This window comes from Eleutherodactylus coqui, chromosome 1, assembly GCF_035609145.1.
Source record: "Eleutherodactylus coqui strain aEleCoq1 chromosome 1, aEleCoq1.hap1, whole genome shotgun sequence".
NCBI classification, from domain to species: Eukaryota; Metazoa; Chordata; class Amphibia; order Anura; family Eleutherodactylidae; genus Eleutherodactylus; species Eleutherodactylus coqui.
This window is the reverse complement of record NC_089837.1, coordinates 54,148,681-54,171,817: the sequence shown is the minus strand read 5'-3', so window position 1 is coordinate 54,171,817 and position 23,137 is coordinate 54,148,681. Positions and strand designations below refer to the sequence as shown.

General features: G+C 44.5%; 1 protein-coding gene across 1 annotated transcript in view; it reads right to left on the bottom strand.

Annotated features, from left to right (window-relative positions):
- Window positions 1–12,212: 12,212 nt before the first annotated feature.
- CDC5L (cell division cycle 5 like) overlaps window positions 12,213–23,137 on the bottom strand; it is a 29,848-nt gene continuing 18,923 nt past the window's right edge. Inside the window, exons 14-16 of the mRNA XM_066596218.1 lie at window positions 22,597–22,794; window positions 20,280–20,492; window positions 12,213–12,808 (exon numbers count right to left, since the gene is read on the bottom strand). Coding sequence (XP_066452315.1) covers window positions 12,704–12,808; window positions 20,280–20,492; window positions 22,597–22,794 — 516 coding nt within the window. The 3' untranslated portion in view covers window positions 12,213–12,703. The remainder of the gene's footprint in view (window positions 12,809–20,279; window positions 20,493–22,596; window positions 22,795–23,137) is intronic.

The window sequence follows — 23,137 nt, the reverse complement described above, 5'->3', positions numbered from 1 at the left end:
GTGCTGCAATGTCTGGTTGGTGTATATTGGGCACCGGATGGGGGGCAGATGGATGGGTAAATTAGCAATTGACATCCCCTTGCCACTTGGTAACTTTGTTAACATCAAAATCAAAGGTTTCCTTGCTGGTCCCAGAAATAGCATCAAAGACCCCCTCTGGTGAGGGGGGGAATAGAGGGAGAGAGAATATTGATGAGTTGTCCCTTGACCAGAAAAGTGGCAGATTGACATGGAAAGATGAGTGACAATTGACCAATATCATTACATCACCCATTTACTCCTTTACAACCATTGACTACTGATGACAATACAAGTACAAGCTGCTGATACTATTGTTTGTGGGGGCACTCTGCTGGAGCTGCTCGCATGTATTGCCTATATAGTCTTACTTAGTAGGGTCCTCTTAGAGAATTATGGCACCTTCAAGTCCCGTGTGTAGCTGCACTTATGTTACATCTACCCCTCAAGTATGTGACCATCATTTCTTATAGAGTGTGAGCTCAGATGAACAGTCCTCAATCTCTTAAATAGTTATACTGTATATCATAATTGTACTAGAGAGAGAGAGAGAGAGAGAGAAAAAAAAAAAAAGCTTGGGACCCGGCGTCTCACATACGAAAATGCTCGAGTCTCCCATTGTAGTCAATGGGGTTCGTTACTCGAGTAGAGCTCTCGAATTTTACGAAAAGCTCGACTCGAATAACGCGGACGCGAGCATTTGGGTGCTCGCTCATCTCTAATTGCCAACCTTTTAGGATTTTCTCATGCAGCTGTGTGGAGGATATACCGAGAATGATGCGATTGAGAAAAAACGTCCAGCGAAAGGGGATTCTCTAGATAATAAATAATTTATCGATGAAAGGGGTCAGAGTTGGATGTCAGGAATTGTTCTAATGAGCAAGCGCTGTACAGATAAAGGTAATCTGTCACCATAAGGTAGCACATGTTACACTGATTACAGTGATATGCCTGCAGTGTAAATCTGTGCAGTAGTTTTGGAGAAACTTGCCTTTTATTAGTAGCAGCGGGACACACAACTAGTCTTTCATATTCATGAACTGCAGGCTAGACACATCCTGATCAGCAGCTCTTTCTCTCTGCACAGTAACAGGCAGACAGCTGTTAGTCAATGGTTGGTGGTCCAGGTGGGTGTAGCTAGCCTGCAGCTCATGAATATCCAGGACTACTTTTGGTAGTCCTCTATGCATGTACCACTGATGATAAAATGTAGGTTTCTCCAAAACCACTGCACAGATCCACACAGCAGTCATATCACTGCATATAGTCTGACTGCCAGTACCTTGACCAGTACCAGTATTAGAGAGGGGTGCGAAAAGATGGTGACAGAGTCTCTTTAAGCAAATGGCAGCTGAATAAAAAGCGGGTGCTCCAACTATCGTGTCTGAACGCACAACTGGCTGTTCCTTAGCATGGATGGTCTATAACAGCAGACGACCAGTTTTAGTGTCATTGCTGTTTAAGAGAAACGAAAATATGAGACTACATTGGGCAAAAGAGCACAAAAATTAGATCACTGAGCAGCGGAAAACATCTCCTGGTCAGATGGATCCAGATATCTGTCGCACCGTGCTGATGGGAGGTCAGAATTTGGCACAAGCAGCATTAATCGATGACACCTTCCTGTCAGCTGGTTAGAACATATCAGCACCTTCATCTAGTCTATTGTGACTATAAGAAGCTTGCTGTCCGCAGGGGCCGATATTCCTGCAGAACAATCTAATCACCTAGTGGAATCTACTCCACAACGAATTACTGTAGTTCTGAAATCCAATGGAGTCCAATGGACTACCTGATGGGAGTCTCTAATAAAGGGGCCAATCATCGTAGAATAATGGTAAAATACAGAGATGCTGGGGTTATAAACTGGATTTCTTAAGTCCGTATATCCAAAAAAGTTGGAAAATAAAATTTAAAAAATCTGATGTTTTATCAGAAGTTTTTTCTGTTTGAAAAAGAAGTTGTATTAGATTTGAAGATTGGGAAAATCTCCAAGCACAATCATAGACATGCATCTGATTAAGCCTACAGTCCTGCAAGAGCCAGCTATTAAGTCATATCAACATGCCTGGAGGTTCCTAAACTCCTTTAATCATTGTCTCCAGAGGCTGATTATTAAGGAGTAGCCGGGTTTGGCAGGGCTATCACAGCACAATAGGCGCTTGGTTGATTTGCTACAAATTCAGATGATGAATATATCCCCCGGCTTTCTGCCGGGTTCCCGTCGGGGCCAGGAATTTACTGGGATCTGGAATGAGAGACGGATGATTATTAGATGCACAGATAAACATGTTACTTGCATTCCTTCTATATGTGTAAACCTTCATTATGATGATTAACCAATTGGATGTTTAATCAATTGATCCATATCAATGTCAATTCCCAGACGGATTTGTAGAGAATGCATTATGTGCCATGTTGGGTAAAGGCCAGGTTGGCACAAGTAAGTCTCTACACAACAAAAAGAATGGATCGAATTGGGGCACTCAATAGGCACACACTGTAATCCACTACTTTGTACTGTAGGGCACGTTTGGCACTGTATGGTCATGCTAGAGCGTTATGTGGCTCCTATTTAATTCTATGTGGGCACAATATAGCAGGTTATAGACTATAGCTCTATGTTGGCAAAGTATGACGTTCTCTGGGTGCTTGGGCTTTATATAGTATATTGCTATATATTTGTAAAGTGCAACAGAATATGTTGACTCCATAGTATGTAAATACAGATTTTTATTGCCATAGTATGGTGCTCTCTAGACACTTTTTGGCATTATATGGGCAAATTAGAGTTCTTTAAAAGCATTCCTTAGCTACCTTATATGCAGGTACTGTGTAATATTTAGTGGCATTTTACGATATATTTATGGACTACATGACAGTGCTGTATGTTGTGTGATCATACCCTAAATCCTGTGTATGTAACATGTATTTAAGGACACGGATTAAAAGACAGCTGGACGAGGGTACAGGAAGCACATGATGGGGGGTGGTGGGGTGGCAGAAGGTGCCACCAAGATAGTTGTGGTTGGGGTCTTGGAGAAGGTAGAGCAGAATTGCAAAGAAAATTCCACAGAGGGACTATCGGGGTGGTAGTCTTGGCCTTCCAGTGTATTTGCAGGTGCAACACCCCAGAGGGGTGACCCTGAGCACCAGGCTAACGTGAAGAGCTGGGAGGGAAAAGTGTTGGCTTGTCACAGCGGCACTTACCAGGCTCTGGTCCCAGAGGGATGACATGCAGCCAAGGCCTGAGTAGGATCGCAGGCCAGCTTTGACACCCCTAGGATAGGGAATGCCAATAAATGGGTTGCTGGGAGTAGTAGGACTTATCACTCATGACGCCACCGTTCCCACACACTGATTTGCTACACAGCAGAGAAAAGAACACGAACTTGTGTGTAGTACCATGGGTCCCCAGGAACGGTTAGGCCCCGATATAACTTTTACTGAATAATAAACGTATACAACAGGTATTCAAGGAAAACACAGGTACAATTCACTTCAGGTAGCAGTAGGTTAGAGCACAGAGGTAGGGAGGATGCACAGGATGAAAACCGGTCCTACAGTCCACATTATCTGTACGGTACTGCTCCGGGACTGGGAGAACTCCAGAGAAGGGAGGGGGTAGGGGTCACTCCGCAGACAATTATTGACAGGAAGGCTTACACAATAAACACCCCGCACGGCAGGTGTGTGGGTGAAACTACATAAAACACCTTTGTGCGGTGATCCTGATGTTGAACGGCCGCACAGGAAAAGCCCGTGATGTGAATTGGTACCTGGTATGGCAGGTTCCTCCGCACAGAATTAATAGAACTTGATCTCGCTTTCTAAGATCTTGGGACTCACTCCATTTACATCAACTCTCCACACGCTACGGGATGTCGCTCCTCTTCCTCCATCTTCACATACATGGAAGCTGAAGGTGCTTCTATGTGGCTCTGTGTTAGCATTCTCCCCTGAAGATGGACTCAAACCTTTTCCCGCTCTCAAGCGCTCCTATTTATACCCTCACTTATACCACATGACATGACAAACTGATACATTTACATGCAGGTAATGATTTTATTACTGTTAACCTCTCAACATGTATGACATTTATGGAGGGGACCAGGATGGTGTTCTGGGCCACTACACAGGCTGATTGATTCACCACCAGATTGGTCTGTACCACCATTGCTGATTATAATGCCAGAGAGAGCAGTGATCATGCTGTGAAAGTGGGAGCCATAAGGGTCAACAGCCTAAACTGGAGGGAGAAGGAGAGGGAGAGAGAACCTAATGTACTGCTGGTATAAGAGCTGCTTTAAGCATAGGGCTAATGGTATACATGCACCGGGCTTCCCAGTAGCGAGCCCCTGGTAGCAATGCAATTTCCAACTATGTTTGCATCCTTAGGACTTATGGCACTTATGCGCTTGGCACACTGAAATGCCCAGGCAGGCATGATTATGTGTGGAACTGTTTGGGCCTGTAAGTCATTATACTACAATTCTGGCACTCGGCATCAGTACCTGCATGAGCTGATTCTGCTAAGAGATGGAGTCATCGCCGAAGCAAACTGTTAAGGGCTGAGATTGTTCAAGATTAGGGATGAGTGAGTACACTCGCTAAGGCACTACTCGCTCGAGTAATGTGCCTTAGCCGAGTGTCTCCCCGCTCGTCCCTAAATATTCGGGGGACGGCGGGCAGGAACGGAGGGGAGATCTTTCTCTCCTTCTCTCCCGCCCGCTCTCCTCTGCTCCCCGCCGCAACTCACCTGTCAGCTGCGGCGGCCCCCGAATCTTTAGGGACGAGCGGGGAGATACTCGTCTAAGGCACATTACTCGAGCGAGTAGTGCCTTAGCGAGTATACTCGCTTATTCCTATTCACGATCTGTTACTGTCTTTTGTTGAACCTTTGTTAACCCTTGAAATTCTGAGTCTGTCAACTGAATTAGCGGCAAGCCACCATTGGGTGCATCGGGTGCCTAGAGCTGGAGCTGTACGCATCCGATGTGCCCGATACCTCCTAGGAATTCTGTGTTGGGAGAAGGAGGTCAATTTTGTTGGCCCACTGAGGGACCATAGCTAGATGTCTAGGCACAGACAGACTTTGGCGGGACCAGCTTGATTTATTTTCCCCTTATTTTGCCTCCGTATTTGTATTCTTTTCTGTTGGGCAAATACGGATTGGTATTTGTCCAGCAGAAAATGAAACCAATGACCTCAAACATGGAGGCAAATACTGAAGATATGGTGATCACATACGGTTGTAATGTCATCTGTAACACGATCCCTATCACAGTCTCATGTCTGAGGAGGTCATCACATCGTGGGGCTCATTCACATCTCTGGCGGAGGTTTCCATTAGAATCCAGGACCCACTATCGCTGCATGCAGTAATATTTCATCCCTGAAAGTTCCGGAGGGTATAACGAAGGCCTGACGGACCCCTTTATAGTCCATGGGGTCTATGTGCTAGATGTGGCACATCTGGTTTTTACCATTGTTCACCTTGTAGGATGGAAGCAAAGAGCAGTATGAAATGACAGCAGTGTGAACAACCGTTCCTACATCCAACCGATGTCCATGCAATGTGTGACAGTGACAGCTTGGGGACTTCAGAAATGATGACGTTTCACCTGGGAAGAGTTGAGCATCCTATTCTTTATTTTCCAGGTTTTCACTAACCAGCCATTACTAGCTGGAAAGTACTTATGTCACATACTGATGGCGGATTGTCACAGCTCCCTCCCCAACCTTAACCCCTGAATAAAGTGGCCCTTTTTATTTTTCTTTTTTTTTTTTCCTCCCCCTTTTTAAAAAACGTGTAACTCTTTTATTTATCCTTCATCGTATGAGGGCTTGTTTTTTGTGGGACGAGTTGTATTTTTCAATAGTACTATTTAATGTACCATATAATGTACTGAAAAACTTTTAAAAAATTCTAAGTGGAGTAAAATGAAAAAGAAAAAGAAACCAAAATTCCGCCATCTTTGGGTGCATCTTGTTTCTACGGCACACAAACTACAATAAAAACGACATGCTAACTTTATTCTACAGGTCAGTATTATTACTGCGATACCAAACTTGTATAGTTTTTTTTTTTTGCTGTACTACTTATTAAGATATTTAATTTTTTACAATTATTTTCTGCTGCAACTTCTGACCGCAATAACTTTTTTTATTTTTCCGTCAACATAGTTGTGTGGGGCTCATTTTTTGGGGGACGTCTTGTAGTTTTGTTGGTACCATTTTGGAATATGACTTTTGGATCGCTTTTTATTGCATTTGTTCTTGGAGACCGAGTGACTAAAAAAAGCACATTTCTGGCGATTTTTTTTTTCTGACAATGTTCATCATGCGGAGTAAATAATGTGTTACTTTGATTGATCGGACTTTTAAAGACGCAGCGATACCAAATATGTATTTTTGTTTTATTATTTAGATTCTTTTATTATAAACTTGGCAAGGGGGGGGGGGGAGGTTAAACTTATATTACTTTTTTTAATTGGTTAAACTTTACTGATCTAATTTTTACTTTCTTAGACCCCATTTACACTGGCAGATGATCGGTCAAAAGTCGCTCAAACGATAGTTTGAGTGACACTTTTGAGCGATCATCTTTGCATAGTCTATAGTAGCTAAGTAACTATTTAGGAGGTATGCAGGCAGAGCGGGACAGCGCAGCCATCACTTGGCAAACAATACAGCTGTTCTGCATAAGCAAACAGCTGTATTGTTCTCCGTGATTACAGCTGGTGTCCAGCTGTGAACTACCAGCGGAACATGGGCTGTAAGAATCTGATCAGTGCTGCCGACTGCTATAACAGCCTGCACCACTGATAAGAGTTCATCGCACAATTCAGGAAAACTAGAATTGAGCGAGGAACAACTTGTGGATGAAAACTGCACAATGTCCGTACAATTAGACCCAATGATTCTCGCTCAAAAGACGGCTTTTAGTGAATCTTCAGCGAGAATCGTTGGGTCTAAATGGGCCTTTAGTCCCCAGAGGGGACAACAACTTGCGATGCTTTGATCGCTCCTCCAGTATGTTGTAATGCCATAGCAGAAGGCCCCTGGCTGACATGACACCCACATGGCTCCTTGCGATCTCTTCGTGGGGGGCTGTATGGGATCCTTGAAAATCAGCTGAAGGATTTAAACGCCCGTGTCAGAATCGATAGTGGCATTTAAAGGGTTAACAGCTCCAATGAGCTACGTGGCTTATTGGAGCTGTTACCAGCAGGTGTCGGCTGTAAGGAACAGCTGGCACCTGCATTGTATGAAGGGAGATCGACACACAATCTCCCTTTATACATACTGTACCCCGACGCTGCAGGACGGAACTGTACATTCTATAGCGTTAAGCGGTTAAGGACCTTTTACACGGAACAAAACGAGCAATATATCGTGTGGTGTGAACGGACCCTTTGCAAGTTCCAGATTTTATACATCGTTTTGCTGTTGGATTGCGTTTTCCGCTGATGAATAGATTTATTTTTTTTATATGTTTATTAAAGCTTCCACGGTAAACACAGCAAGATTAGGTTTGACTACAAGGTGATAGGGAAGACATTAAGGAAGGAAGAGTGAAAAAAAATGGAATAAAGTAGTTAAAAAAAAAAAAAATGAAAAAGGTCGCAAGAAATGCCTAAAAATTGAGAGCGTGCTTGGCCGGTGAAGGATGATTAGAATCACATTGTGGCTAATGATCTTCTCGCGAACCTTGTGATCAGCACAGTCCTTGATATCAAAGAGAAGATGCATTCAGTCAGATGCGAAATGGCGCTTACCTGTGACATAGAGCTGGCAGCGGAGCTGATGAACGAGCTGCGTACATGACATATGTGGTCTCGGCTTCCCAGGACAGCTCGTAAATGTTATCACTGCCCATAAATGATCTGAGGAGAAGAGATCTTTTTTTTCGGCCTCTCCTCGGGGGGATAGTAACACAATGGCGATTGAAATACTTCAGAAACATTGTTACGAGCTGCAAATGTAGAAATGATCACACGAGCCAGCAGGACAAGCCGGTTTTATCGGATTAGGGAAAACCTTTGACTCCGACTTGAAAGCAGAGTTTTAGCTGACCAGAGATCTCCCCGATAACAATCCGTGAGCAACAACTGATCTTCCGAGGCGAAGAATGAGACGTGCGCAGAGGAACCGTAACCACATGGGCTCTGGAGCGATGTTTTCATTTCTTCGGTCTTATCCCGACTGCACAGAGATCACTCAATCAAGTCCGGGCAGCTGCTCTTGCCGAGAATTAGGTGGAGATAATACTTACCATTTGGATCTTAACCCTCTCATGACCAGGAAGAGCTATTTTTTTTCCCCCTCCGGCATTTCAGCAGCCATCTCTTTTTATTTCGCATTGACGTGGCCAGATGAGGCCTTGCTTTAGTATTTTTTTTCAATACTGATAAAATTTTTTGTTGCAATGCGAATATAGAAAAAGGCATTTTTAAAAACTTTTTATAACGTTCATTTTTCAAACTGATTAACCTGATTATTTAGGGGAACCGGTCATCAGTTAAGGTTGGCATCACACGGCTGTATTTGTGCATGCAATATACGCTGAGAATAAAACCCATTGATTTCAATGGATTTGTGTCTTTTTCCGACGCATTTTCTTGAGCATGTGCGCACCAAAGGTCTTCATAGAAGTCAATAGGGATGCGCAAGAACAAGCAAAATACACCAGATGCGTGAAACGCTGCGTAATTGCACAGGAAAAAGAACACCTGTGGGACTAATTAGACATTTCAATTGGCGCCAATTTTTTGGAAGCGCAAATAATGCAGATGCTTTGTATGCAGAAAAAGTACAGTAAAATACGCCAATGCACAGAAAAAAAAAATGCTAGGCTCATGTGCGAACAAACACGCATACGCTCGTGTGAAGGTGGCCTAAGTTAAGGCCTTGTGCTTATAGGACAGGTCCCCAGGAGCGCAAGATATACTTCCGCCCCTCCCGTTGCTGCGCTGTCACCTTTAAAAGTCGGCATCAACAGACTCATCTCTGCAGCTGTCCCATGGGCAATGTACATGTGCATGTACAGCCTGCAGCAATGAATCTGCCCCACTGTCTTCATGCCAACTTCCATGGGTGGCAGCATAGGATTGGGGAGTATAAAAACCCATATCCCAGGACTCCTCAGGAATTTGTCCTATGAGCACCATGACTTGGTTTATGGTTTTACACAGGTGATGACAGGTGCACTTTAAAAGGGTATTCCCATCTCAGCTTCTCATAGGCAAGCTGGGAAACCGCTGGTATAGTTAGTGGCCACCCGAGGAGTTACGTAGCGCAATGTTGTCCATAGCTCTTTCACTTCAATAAGGGCTGCGCAGACGGCGCTGGGCTGACATCCTCAACGGTTTCTAATGGGGGTCGGAAACAGAAGGCAGTGGTTTCCCATCTCAGCGATGAAAAGCAGAGATGGGAACGCTACTTTAAGGTTATTACAGTCATGTGGGTAACACTGAGGAGTTTTTTTATGTGATTTTCTTTTGTAGGATATGTGCACCAAAATATTACTCACCTTTACTCTAACCTGCCCCTCGGCCCAGTGGTCAGAGGTACAGGATTCCAGCTTTGTAGCTTTATAATCTGGGTGTTTGAATAAATATGTCTTCCAGATTGTTACAATTGTTGGAAATAGAACAAAATAATTAAGACTGGTGACCTGAATGTAATCACAGTCTAGTGCCCCCTACAGGTAATATACAGTACACTGATGCATCATAAAATAGAAGCCACACAACATGGAATACCTGCTGACAATGGCACCCATCACGGTTAGATATATCAGGCGGTTCCTGCGGTTGATGTGTTGGAAGCAAGAAAAATAGGCAATTATAAGGATCTGAGAGACTCTGACAAGGACCAAATTATGAGGTCTAGACAACTTGGTCAGAGCATCTCCAAACTAACAGGTCTTGTGGGGTGTTCCTGGTATGCAGTGGTTAGTATCTATTAAAAGTGATCCAAGGACGGACAACCAGTTAACTGGCAACAGACTCATGCCCTCCTAAGGCTCACTGATGTGCATGTGGGTTGCAGGGTAGACCGATCCCACAGAAGTACTGTAGTACAAATTACTGAAGAAGTCCCTGCTGCCAATGATAGACAGGGGACAGATTACACAGGGCATCGCAGCTTGCCGTGTATGGCGTTGTGTAGCCACAGAACAGTACCCATGCTGCCCACGGTCCACTGCCAAATATGTCTGCAGTTTGCACATGAGCATTGGAACTGGGTAAGGAAGGGTGCAGTGTCTCCTTAAGGAGAGCACACCTAAAACGCGAGTAAGGAGACTTATAAGGCCATGCAAGCTCCTCTGGGTAATTTATGCAAATAAGGAAGCTGGAAAACTACCTCTGCAGCGCCATCTATTGGATTGCAGCATTCCTTTGAATCAAAGTGACTCTCTTAATGATTTGGAATAGGAAACCAAGCCAAAAAAACATGCACATACAGCTGTTTCGGGGGTGGGGTTGCCCCTCATCGCTGTGCAGTATGCCTCTAGCTTAGTTTGTGAGGGGCCTATGACGTGGGTCAGGAGGGGTGTTGTGTCTCCTAAAGGAGAGCACCCAAGAAGTGTGTGGAGACACCTAAGGTGTGAGTTGGTCAGGGGTTCGTATAGTCAGAACTGGACACAGAGCAATGGAAGAAGGCAGCCTGGTCTGATGAAGCACATTTTCCTTAACATTACGTGGACTGGATGGCCATGTGCGTGTACATTGCTTACCTGAGGAACAGATAGCACCAGGATGCACTATGGGAAGGCAAGCTGACAGAAGCAGTGTGATGCTCTAAGCAATGTTCTGCTGGGTATTTGGGTCCTGGTATCATATGGATGTGTCACGTACCACCTACCTAAATCACTATACAGACAAGTACCCCCTCATGGCTGTGGCATTCCCTAACGGAATACAAACACTTTAGATGTCCGATAATCCAGAATCTGACACCCTTAATGTCCCACTATAACAGGAATTCATACCTCTATAAAGATATACGCCATAAAAGTAACAATTATGTACGTCGTCATCCCCAGACCAGTTAAACAGTGAACTGGGACCAGTAACCGCACTCTTCTGCCTCATTCCCCACACAGCGATGTGCGGACAGGCGTTAGCCATCTTTTAACAATAACTTTCATCCAGCACTTCAGATTTACACCATAAAGTATCTGTGAGCTCCGTTTATGAAGAAGCTGTCGGCACGTCTGTTTCACATTATGCAGAATAGCGAGGAGGTTGGAGCCGCCCCGCGTTCAGCCCAGGAGATGAAATTTATTTGCAGTCTCTGCCGTGAACAAAGGATAAGTAAAATAGTTGTGATCGGTGCCAGTCACACGTCGTAGAAGGTATGCAGCTCATTATGCAGGAGGTTTTCTTTGGCACAGCCGTCCAAACATCAAGCCTATCATTCAGCCGGGGTGTGAGGATTACTGCATTAATACTTTATAATAGACAGATGAAGAAGAGCAAAATGTAAGCCGGAGATCTGGGGCCTAGATAATTGTGCTCTATGCCATGAAGCAGATAGAAGTCCCATAATTGGGGTGTGAATGGGGCGCAAATGCAAACGTCACAAAGATACAAAAAAAAACAACCACTCTGGCCGTTGACTTTACTCAACCCCACTGAAAAGCATCAAGCTTTATCTTATGACTTTCTAGTTGATGAGTGTGAAGTTTCTATGTCCAGATTCTGAATGAAGCAGCTCTATCTACCTCTCGCAGCAGGAAGTCACAGCAGGATTTCATTTATACGTAACGGGTATTGCTCAAAATTTGTTCAAGCAAACGAATTTGAGGGATAATCGTTCAGTGTAAATGCACAAAAATCGCTCACTATTTGTTTGTGGTTTGTTAAGCTGACTGAAAAGGTCATTGTTGGCTCGCTGGCTTCTCGTCCTGTGTCAGCGGTCCCGACTTCCCATAGGAGGTGAAGCACTAAGCGGCGAGAAGCCCACATTCTAGCGGCAAGTCTGTTTAGCGGTGACGTCAGCACTCGTGCAGTTGTTTAAACGGCTGGCGGCCTGTGTAAAAGGGCCATTACCCATTATGCTACATGTACAGAAAGCCTCAATACTGATTCAATTATAGTTTTCACAGGACCATAATATTCGGAACCTCTCTCTCCCCCCCCCCCCCCCAACAGTGGTGCAAGTAAGTTTCCTTTGAACAGCCATCATTTAAAAGTTTTTTATTACACTTCACAAGCATCTTGTATGGGAAGCACACAACGTTGTCAATTACTGAACAGCAATATTTACTGTACATCAATCTGCAGGCAATGAAAACTGCTGATGCAATGACACAACGCTGCTGCTGCCTACATCCAATGTAATGAATGGTTCACCTAGACTGGTAAAAAAAAAAACAAGAAATGTACAACTCGTAAAAGTAAGTCTCCCCATTGACGAAGCTTCACCTGACATTGCGAGATGGATGTATGATGGGGGTGGGGATGGGGTTACTCTCTGTATCACAAAATAAAAATATCCAGCACTGTTCTCATCGTTGCAGTGAAAGTCTGTAAACCAACCGGATGCGTCTCACTTGATCTATAGAGATACGGGGATATAAAGCTCGGCTCACGACAGAAGGACACGGCAGATCTGTACTGATCACAGGTGGCGGGACGAGCGCATGCAGAGGGCTGGAGACGTTCACGTGGTTTTAGTATTTGGGTACTGAGCCTTCCTTCTCTAGAAGTAGTTCTGCAAACCGTTGCTGAAGCTCGCGCTCCCTTTCCTCCTGTCGCTGCACATCTTCCTTGAGAGACTGGGGGAGGAAAAAAAACAAAAAACACAGTGAATGTCACACGTACATTGTATGGGAAATATACAGCCGCAGCATTTTCAGTGGTCAGCGATTCGCCCCCTCCCAAACCGTGTTCTGTAAAGCAGCTGGCTGACGCAGGAGCCCTCCCCCACTGCTCTGTAGTGCTGCGTTTACACCGAAAATCGCTCAAATGAGCGAAAGTGAACAATAATCGTTCATACTAACCGCGAGCCAACGACGAACGACAATCATGCGCTTCTGGTTCAGTTTCAGCGGCATAAAAGTCAGCATTGGATTGTGAATGTAAAGCACTGATCGATTAGTAAACGCTGCACAAGCTGGCGGGGACGGCACACGCTCATTCACTCGGGCCAATAAGAATCATGAGATTCTCATCCCGGGTAAAAGGGGCATAAGCAACAGGAGATCAGCCATCCAATGATGAAAGGAGGAAATTAGAGCGACGCTCTGGTTCCAGGACAAATCCTTGTAGTTTGCATCAGTTAGCAACAGAAGCGCCATCTTTGACCACCGGAGCAGCACCCTTAGGAGCCAGCAAGTGTATAGAAATATAGGGGGGCACCAGACAATAGGACCCCTCCTGCAGTCCGAGGACATTTACAACCAGCATCCCCTGCAAGATTCCTACAAGGCTGCCAGTTTGCAACAGTTAATGAGCGGACAAGACTATGTCACTGCACATACACAGATCTCCAAGTGCGGCGCAGTTTGTACAGAACGCACGGTGTCTCCGGCTCAGAGTAGGAGACGTCAATCAACATTAGTACAGGCGTGTTTAGCGAAGGAAGGAGGGGTGGAGTCCGTATGAGTTCAAGAAATGAACTACCAATTGAACGGTTCACCAGCAATTTGCATACTGCGGAGGAGACAGTGATGATTCTTGATGGCAGGACCTGGGGAACAATACAGAAGCACAGTGATTGTCATCCGAGTCCTGCATCTCATCATAGGATCAGATTATACCGGTGGACTCAGGCGATGGATGTTAGTAAGTTTGGTGTATTTTACAGTAACAGACTTTGGTTTGAGGCAAATGCATGAAGTGTCAGTCTTCATGAACCCCTGTATAGTGTATCAGATAGTTGTAGAACATTATATATATATATATATATATATATATATATACATACACACACACAGTAATTAGCACGCCGGAGCGGCCCCATTCAACAGAAGAGGAGACTGCGCAAGCGCGTCTAATGGAAGGAGGAGGCGGCTTTGGTCGGCGCCATGGAGACGGGGACGCTAGCACCGGAGGGGGTAAGTGAATAACTTCTGTATGGCTCATATTTAATGCACGATGTATATTACAAAGTGCATTAATATGGCCATACAGAAGTGTATAACCCCACTTGCTTTCACGGGACAACCCCTTTAATATTTGAAGGCTCAATCTTTGCAATAATCTGTGAGCAAACTTTGGCTTGATCTCATGCGCCATTCTTATGTTATGCAGGCCTGAAGACAACATGGCGGAGTCTGCAGCAGGATTCACTGCTAAAGGAGAGCAGAGCAGCCATGACGTCCCGTTTCTGAAAGGGATATTGGCCAAAGACTGTCCCAGTGACTTGGTACAAACATCAGGTGACAAGTGCCCTTCATACTCCACAGTGAAAAATCAGGTTGTCAAATTAAAAAACAGCCATTTCAACACCGACGACGAAGATTGTTGTAGAAGACCCCCATTGGTGACCATTCCAGAAACCATAGACGCCATCCATTATGTGATTCTGGGAAAATAACATTTCTGCTAAGATGATGGCCGAGGCTCTGAACATTTCCAGAGAAATTGCTGGGTCCATAATTCACGATGCTCTGAAGAGAAGGAAGTGCCAAAAGGTTTTTCAGCACATCAAAAGTGCGCCCAAGTGCAAGCCTTCTGGGGGAATCTGCAGCGTTTTCGGCAGGATGCTGATGCTTTCTTGTCTATCCTGTTGAAATGGAAGAGACTTGGGGTTGTATATATGATCCTGAGTCAAAACACAGAAACAATGGTTTCTCGCGTCCAAAGAAGTTCTAAGTGCAGAAGTTCTCATTCAAAGTGACGGTGTCTGTCTTTTGGGATAAAGATAGGATGCTGCTTGTGGAATATCATCCAAAGGGGTCTACTATCACACAGGTGTGTACTACACAACAATGTCTCCAATTTATCCAGAAGTGAAGTCTAAAAGTTGCGGAAAGTTGACCCAAGAGGTCATGTTCTTGCATGACAATGCCTCGTCCCACACAGCGGCCATCGCCCAGAGCAAAGTGGCTCACATGGGTTTCGAGGTGCTGGATCATCCTCCACATTCACCAGATATGGCCCCCTTGGACCATCATCTGTTGTCTAATTTGGAGAAACATCTTGAGAACCAAATCTGCCTTCATTTCTAATGCACTTGCATTGTCTGATGCTTTAGTTTGCTGCCCAACCAAAGGAAGTCTATCTGGATGGGTTGAAGAAGTTACAACACTGCAGTCAGAAGTGCATTAATATCTGAGGGAACCATGTAGAAGAATTGTGAAATTGTATCGTTCTATGTCAAATTTTTGCAGTCAAGGATTTATCAGCTCCCCGTTGTAAACGACAAGTCCAGTATATGACCCTAGTCCATAAACAATCAGAGGGAACGCCTGCTCCAAACCTGCTCCATTAAGCAGAGTGTGAAGAGTCTCCCACACTATGGCAGACTCGCTCATTCAGTTGGATGGGGACCATCTAACATAACCGCTGATTGCCCAGGACATCCCTTGCAGTCCCATTCGTGGACTCCCTGGAGAACCCCTGAAGACACATTTTGTTTTCCTCCAAGCCCCTAGAAGCAGAACTGTCAGAAAGATGTTACTCATTATTTGCTGTTAAGAAGCGGGTGAAGTGCAGACAGCGGGAAAGCAGACCGTGCCAAACAGCTTTATAAGAAAGCCTTGTGTAGGCCGCGCCGGCGATTACTGGGCAGCGTGATCACGGCTGGGATGAATGCTTAGTGATGGCTGTCAGGAGCCAGGATGATGGGGATGTTGGAGTGATTAGCTGATAATGGCTGCCAGCACTCCGCCGGCAGAACAGCTGAAGTATGATAGATAAACTGCTGGGCGGAGGAGAGAGGAAGCGCGTCCAAGTCTAATAGCTAGACAGATGTGTACGCCGCCATGTACACGGCACCGGAAGCCACATAGATGTACATACTCCGATCGCTCATAGTGAACTCTATATGTTAGAGAGACACCTCCCCGGGATCAGTACAGGATAAGTAATGTATGTACATAGTGACTCCACCAGCAGAATAGTGAGTGCAGCTCTGGGGTATAATACAAGATTTAACTCAGGAACAGTACAGGATAAGTAATGTATGTACACAGTGACTCCACCAGCAGAATAGTGAGTGCAGCTCTGGAGTATAATACAGGATGTAACTCAGGATCAGTACAGGATAAGTAATGTATGTACACAGTGACTCCACCAGCAGAATAGTGACTGCAGCTCTGGTATATAATACAGGATGTAACTCAGGATCAGTACAGGATAAGTAATGTATGTACACAGTGACTCCACCAGCAGAATAGTGAGTGCAGCTCTGGAGTATAATACAGGATGTAACTCAGGATCAGTACAGGATAAGTAATGTATGTACACAGTGACTCCACCAGCAGAATAGTGACTGCAGCTCTGGTATATAATACAGGATGTAACTCAGGATCAGTACAGGATAAGTAGTGTATGTACACAGTGACTCCACCAGCAGAATAGTGAGTGCAGCTCTGGAGTATAATACAGGATATAACTCAGGATCAGTACAGGATAGGTAGTGTATGTACACAGTGACTCCACCAGCAGAATAGTGACTGCAGCTCTGGTATATAATACAGGATGTAACTCAGGATCAGTACAGGATAAGTAATGTATGTACACAGTGACTACAGCAGCAGAATAGTGAGTGCAGCTCTGGGGTATAATACAGGATGTAACTCAGGATCAGTACAAGATGAGTAATGTATGTACACAGTGACTCCACCAGCTGAATAGTAAGTGCAGCTCTGGAGTATAATACAGGATGTAACTCAGGGTCAGTACAGGATAAGTAATGTATGTACACAGTGACTCAACCAGCAGAATAGTGAGTGCAGCTTTGGAACATAATAAAGGATGTAACTCAGGATCAGTACAGGCCAGGTCAGGTATGTACACAGTGACTCCACCAGCAGAATAGTGAGTGCAGCTCTGGAGTATTATACTGGATGTAACTCAGGATCAGTACCGGATAAGTAATGTATGTACACAGTGACTCCACCAGCAGAATAGTGAGTGCAGCTCTGGAGTATAATACAGGATGTAACTCAGGGTCAGTACAGGATAAGTAATGTATGTACACAGTGACTCCACCAGCAGAATAGTGAGTGCAGCTCTGGAACATAATACAGGATGTAACTCAGGATCAGTACAGGCCAGGTCAGGTATGTACACAGTGACTCCACCAGCAGAATAGTGAGTGCAGCTCTGGAGTATAATACAGGATGTAACTCAGGATCAGTACAGGACAAGTAATGTATGTACACAGTGACTCCACCAGCAGAATAGTGAGTGCAGCTTTGGAACATAATACAGGATGTAACTCAGGATCAGTACAGGCCAGGTCAGGTATGTACACAGTGACTCCACCAGCAGAATAGTGAGTGCAGCTCTGGAGTATAATACTGGATGTAACTCAGGATCAGTACAGGATAAGTAATGTATGTACACAGTGACTCCACCAGCAGAATAGTGAGTGCAGCTCTGGAGTATAATACAGGATGTAACTCAGGGTCAGTACAGGATAAGTAATGTATGTACACAGTGACTCCACCAGCAGAATAGTGAGTGCAGCTCTGGAGTATAATACAGGATGTAACTCAGGATCAGTACAGGATAAGTAATGTATGTACACAGTGACACCACCAGCAGAATAGTGAGTGCAGCTCTGGAGTATAATACAGGATGTAACTCAGGATCAGTACAGGACAAGTAATGTATGTACACAGTGACTCCACCAGCAGAATAGTGAGTGCAGCTTTGGAACATAATACAGGATGTAACTCAGGATCAGTACAGGCCAGGTCAGGTATGTACACAGTGACTCCACCAGCAGAATAGTGAGAGCAGCTCTGGAGTATAATACTGGATGTAACTCAGGATCAGTACAGGATAAGTAATGTATGTACACAGTGACTCCACCAGCAGAATAGTGAGTGCAGCTCTGGAGTATAATACAGGATGTAACTCAGGGTCAGTACAGGATAAGTAATGTATGTACACAGTGACTCCACCAGCAGAATAGTGAGTGCAGCTCTGGAGTATAATACAGGATGTAACTCAGGGTCAGTACAGGATAAGTAATGTATGTACACAGTGACTCCACCAGCAGAATAGTGAGTGCAGCTCTGGAGTATAATACAGGATGTAACTCAGGATCAGTACAGGATAAGTAATGTATGTACACAGTGACTACAGCAGCAGAATAGTGAGTGCAGCTCTGGGGTATAATACAGGATGTAACTCAGGATCAGTACAAGATGAGTAATGTATGTACACAGTGACTCCACCAGCTGAATAGTAAGTGCAGCTCTGGAGTATAATACAGGATGTAACTCAGGGTCAGTACAGGATAAGTAATGTATGTACACAGTGACTCCACCAGCAGAATAGTGAGTGCAGCTTTGGAACATAATACAGGATGTAACTCAGGATCAGTACAGGCCAGGTCAGGTATGTACACAGTGACTCCACCAGCAGAATAGTGAGTGCAGCTCTGGAGTATTATACTGGATGTAACTCAGGATCAGTACCGGATAAGTAATGTATGTACACAGTGACTCCACCAGCAGAATAGTGAGTGCAGCTCTGGAGTATAATACAGGATGTAACTCAGGGTCAGTACAGGATAAGTAATGTATGTACACAGTGACTCCACCAGCAGAATAGTGAGTGCAGCTTTGGAACATAATACAGGATGTAACTCAGGATCAGTACAGGCCAGGTCAGGTATGTACACAGTGACTCCACCAGCAGAATAGTGAGTGCAGCTCTGGAGTATTATACTGGATGTAACTCAGGATCAGTACCGGATAAGTAATGTATGTACACAGTGACTCCACCAGCAGAATAGTGAGTGCAGCTCTGGAGTATAATACAGGATGTAACTCAGGGTCAGTACAGGATAAGTAATGTATGTACACAGTGACTCCACCAGCAGAATAGTGAGTGCAGCTCTGGAGTATAATACAGGATGTAACTCAGGGTCAGTACAGGATAAGTAATGTATGTACACAGTGACTCCACCAGCAGAATAGTGAGTGCAGCTCTGGAGTATAATACAGGATGTAACTCAGGATCAGTACAGGATAAGTAATGTATGTACACAGTGACTCCACCAGCAGAATAGTGAGTGCAGCTCTGGAGTATAATACAGGATGTAACTCAGGATCAGTACAGGACAAGTAATGTATGTACACAGTGACTCCACTAGTAGAATAGTGAGTGCAGCTCTGCAGTATAATACAGGATGTAACTCAGGATCAGTACAAGATGAGTAATGTATGTACATAGTGACTTCACCAGCAGAATAGTGAGTGCAGCTCTGGAGTATAATACAGGATGTAACTCAGGATCAGTACAGGATAAGTAATGTATGTACACAGTGACTTCACCAGCAGAATACTGAGTGCAGCTCTGGGGTATAATACAGGATGTACCTCAGGATCAGTACAGGATAAGTAATGTATGTGCATAGTGACTCCACCAGCAGAATAGTGAGTGCAGCTCTGGTGTATAATACAGGATGTAACTCAGGATCAGTACAGGATAAGTAATGTATGTACATAGTGACTCCACTAGCAGAATAGTGAGTGCAGCTCTGGAGTATAATACAGGATGTAACTCAGGATCAGTACAGGATAAGTAATGTCATGTATGTACAACACAGTGGCCTCATGTCTAGGGCACTCACGTTTTTTTAGTGCATCGGATTTGTATTGTTTGCGGGAGATCGCAGAGTGCGTTTATTTCCCGCACGGATGCACAAAAATCCGCAACCCCACTTCCCCAATTGATTTTAACCTTCAAATCCGCAGTGCATCTGCAAATGTATTTGCAAATGCACTGCGAATCGTAAGCTTCCATAGAGATAAATGGAGCACATCCGCGCGTGATCCGCGTAAAAAATTGAGCAAGCTGCGTTTTATTATCCATAAATCAAATAAAAACAAATCCACAGGTGTTAAATGAAGTGCGGACGCCCAATGCTTCCCTATGGGCGGCTTGATTTAGGGATGTCACCTGCAGTTTTCCGCAAATCAAATCCGCCCGTGGACATTGGGCCAAATGGAGTGAGGTGACCATTAAAAGGTCCCATTAAAACCATCTGATTTTACACATTGGGTGTTTGCCCGAAAAGAAAATGGTAAATGACGTCAGAAAGATTTAGAGAGTGTTTACCGCTATCCTCCTGGGAATGGCCATGTCCTCGTGGTTCTTCAGCTCCTCGAATGTCTTCAGCTCCAGGTTGGCCTGTTCATACTGATCCCATATTTCATTTAGCTGCTTAATAAGCCCCATTGCTCGGGACTGGTAACCGCCCAGCAGAATCTTCAACTTCTTCTCCATCTTTGCCGCCCTTTTGGCTTCTGCGGTCATGTGACCTCGGTTTATCTGAAAAAAACCCCACAAACAGAACGTTACATCGTCACAATAGTCTTCCATAAGACCGCAGCCGGAGAAGGCCTATGCTGTCCAGTAGGGACTCGACTACTAGAAGTCCAAGCATGCCACACAGACTACTGGCAGACAGGGCACTATGCACTTCAACAGACCACACAGAGTTTGTGGTCTGCACTGCAGACACATGGGGCTACAAGACTTGTATACACAACATGTAGGAGACGTTTAACCCCTTAAGGCCACAAGATGTACAGTTACGTCCTGCAGCTTCGGGGTATGTATTAAGGGAGACCGAGGGGTGATACCGCTACATAAAACGCAGGTGCCAGCTGTTTCTTACAGCCGGTGCCTGCCTACAACAGCTCTGGTAAGCAGCGCCGCTGAACGGAGCTGTTAACCCTTTAAATGTTGCCAATTCTGACAGCAGCATTTCAATGCCCCGATCGATATTCGATTTTAAGTCTTATTAATTACAAAAATTAAAAAGGTAAAAGTTTAAAAACAGCCCTTTGCCATATTTATAATAAAAAAATGTAAACAAAAAAGCATATTAAGTATCGCTGCGTCCATAAAAGTCTGATCTATCAAAGTAACACATTATTTACCCCGCACACTGAACGTCATATACAAAAAAAAAAAATGCGAGAACTGTGCTTTTTTGGTCATCCTCGTCCAAGAAAAAAAAAAGGTAAAAAGCAAATCAAGGGGGCCACATACAACTATGTTGACGCAAAAATAAAACAATTATGGCTTTCAGAAAACGGCAGCAGAAAATAATTTAAAAAATAAATAAAAGTAGTATAGCAAAAAAAATAAAACAAAAAAGAAAAGCTGTAAAACGCCCGCGGTTGGAGCTTCTTCGAGGATCAGAGCAGCAGTGACAGAGACCACTGCGATGTACCTGAGAGGCAACATGAGAGGCCTTATTCCCTACCATACAAAATTTTTTTGCCAAATCCAGAGAACCCCTTTAAAAGGCGCATGATCATTTAATACGTAAACTGTCCATATTTTAAACAAAAGGCATTAAGTAACTCAACATAAAGACAACATAAAATCGAGCACAGAAATCACGAAAAAGTCTTAAAATGACTGCAGTAGTGAAGAACATTACTGCCATCTAGTGGTGAAACTGTACTTTAAAAATGACTCCATGGTATACACATTTCTATCTAATAGTACTGAACACTTGAGGTCCTCCTATATATCAGGCTTTAGTTGCTTAATCCTACTGATAATAGCAGAGCCAGATGACACTGTGTACGTGGGCGGCTCAACTCTCCCCCTGACAAATGCTAGTGGGGGAAAGAAGGATCAGGGAACTCTGAATTTCAACACCCCATCCTTGTGTTTCAACACCCCATCCTTGTGTCCCTACGAAATAGGCCGCCCCCAGAGCTGGCTGACTGCAGATACCCTCCCTAAACAAATGAATGTTTGGCTGAACCGAGCCGGGCATTCATGTGTATGTCCGACAAACGATCCTACAGCCGACAGTGAAGGTGTAAGTACAGCCTTCGACTGGGGAGACAATTGGTTGCATGAGAACTGCGGTAAAATTATATATTATGACTAAACAAAAAGCAATATTTCGCTGTAGCAGGCAAAGTCACCCATAACGTTGTGAAATATTAAGAATGAGTTGTGACTGTGGTACTCTGGCAATCGTATAGCCATAACTCTGCTATTAAAGCCCCTTCTACATGGCACGATTACCCTGCAAGTCACTCGTTAGATCGAGCACTTTGAACAATATTTGTGCCGTGTGAACGGACGCAGTGAAAGACCGATGAGCCACAAAATCAGACTTTTCATGCATACTATAAAATCGTTGTTGGTCCGCTGCTCCATCGTTCATAGAAGAGTGACTACCTGTTTCCTGTGGATGAAGGCAGGCGGGTCGGGGCGATCTCCAGCCCGCTCTGCCTCCATTCACTAACAGGTGATCCTTCTGCATAAATGCACTGGAGAGATTGTGGATGAGGCAGCTGTCGGGCATTTCAACGCCTGCAGTCGTCCTGCGTTACTTTGCAGAACTAACCGATGCTGGGTAGTTTGCACATACTCACCATACAGAGGTAAGACGTGCACTCACCTCCAGCCTCTTCTCCAGAGACTCTATCCTGTCCTTCTTACTGGCCAGGTTCGCTCGGGTGTATCGTCCTTGTCCGGGCAGGTAAAGCACCTGACTGTAGCACTCCTCCCACACCTGGTTGTAGGCATCCAGGGACAGGTCTCCATGGCCCATACCTTGCTTCACCACCTCCATCTCTTGCTGCAGGAGATCTTCTGCCTAAACATGAAGGAGATGACAAAGAAACCATAAAGCTAATTAATACAGATTACAGAAAAATCCCCTCAACATTAACCCCATTCCACCCACGCTATATAAATTAACATGCTAATGGCAAATGCATTGCTTCTGTAATTGGGTGATTGATAACGAACCCCAGGAAATCAGTAATGATGTCAGAGGGGCTGCCTGTGGCAGCTGGGGCTTATAATCATGCAGAGAATACGCAATCAGCATGTCTGTGTATACAGATCACTTGTAGCAGTGACCAAATGAGCAGCTACCATCAGTCATCTGTACATGTAGACATCAAGGAAATCATATGAAGCAGTTAAAGGGAATC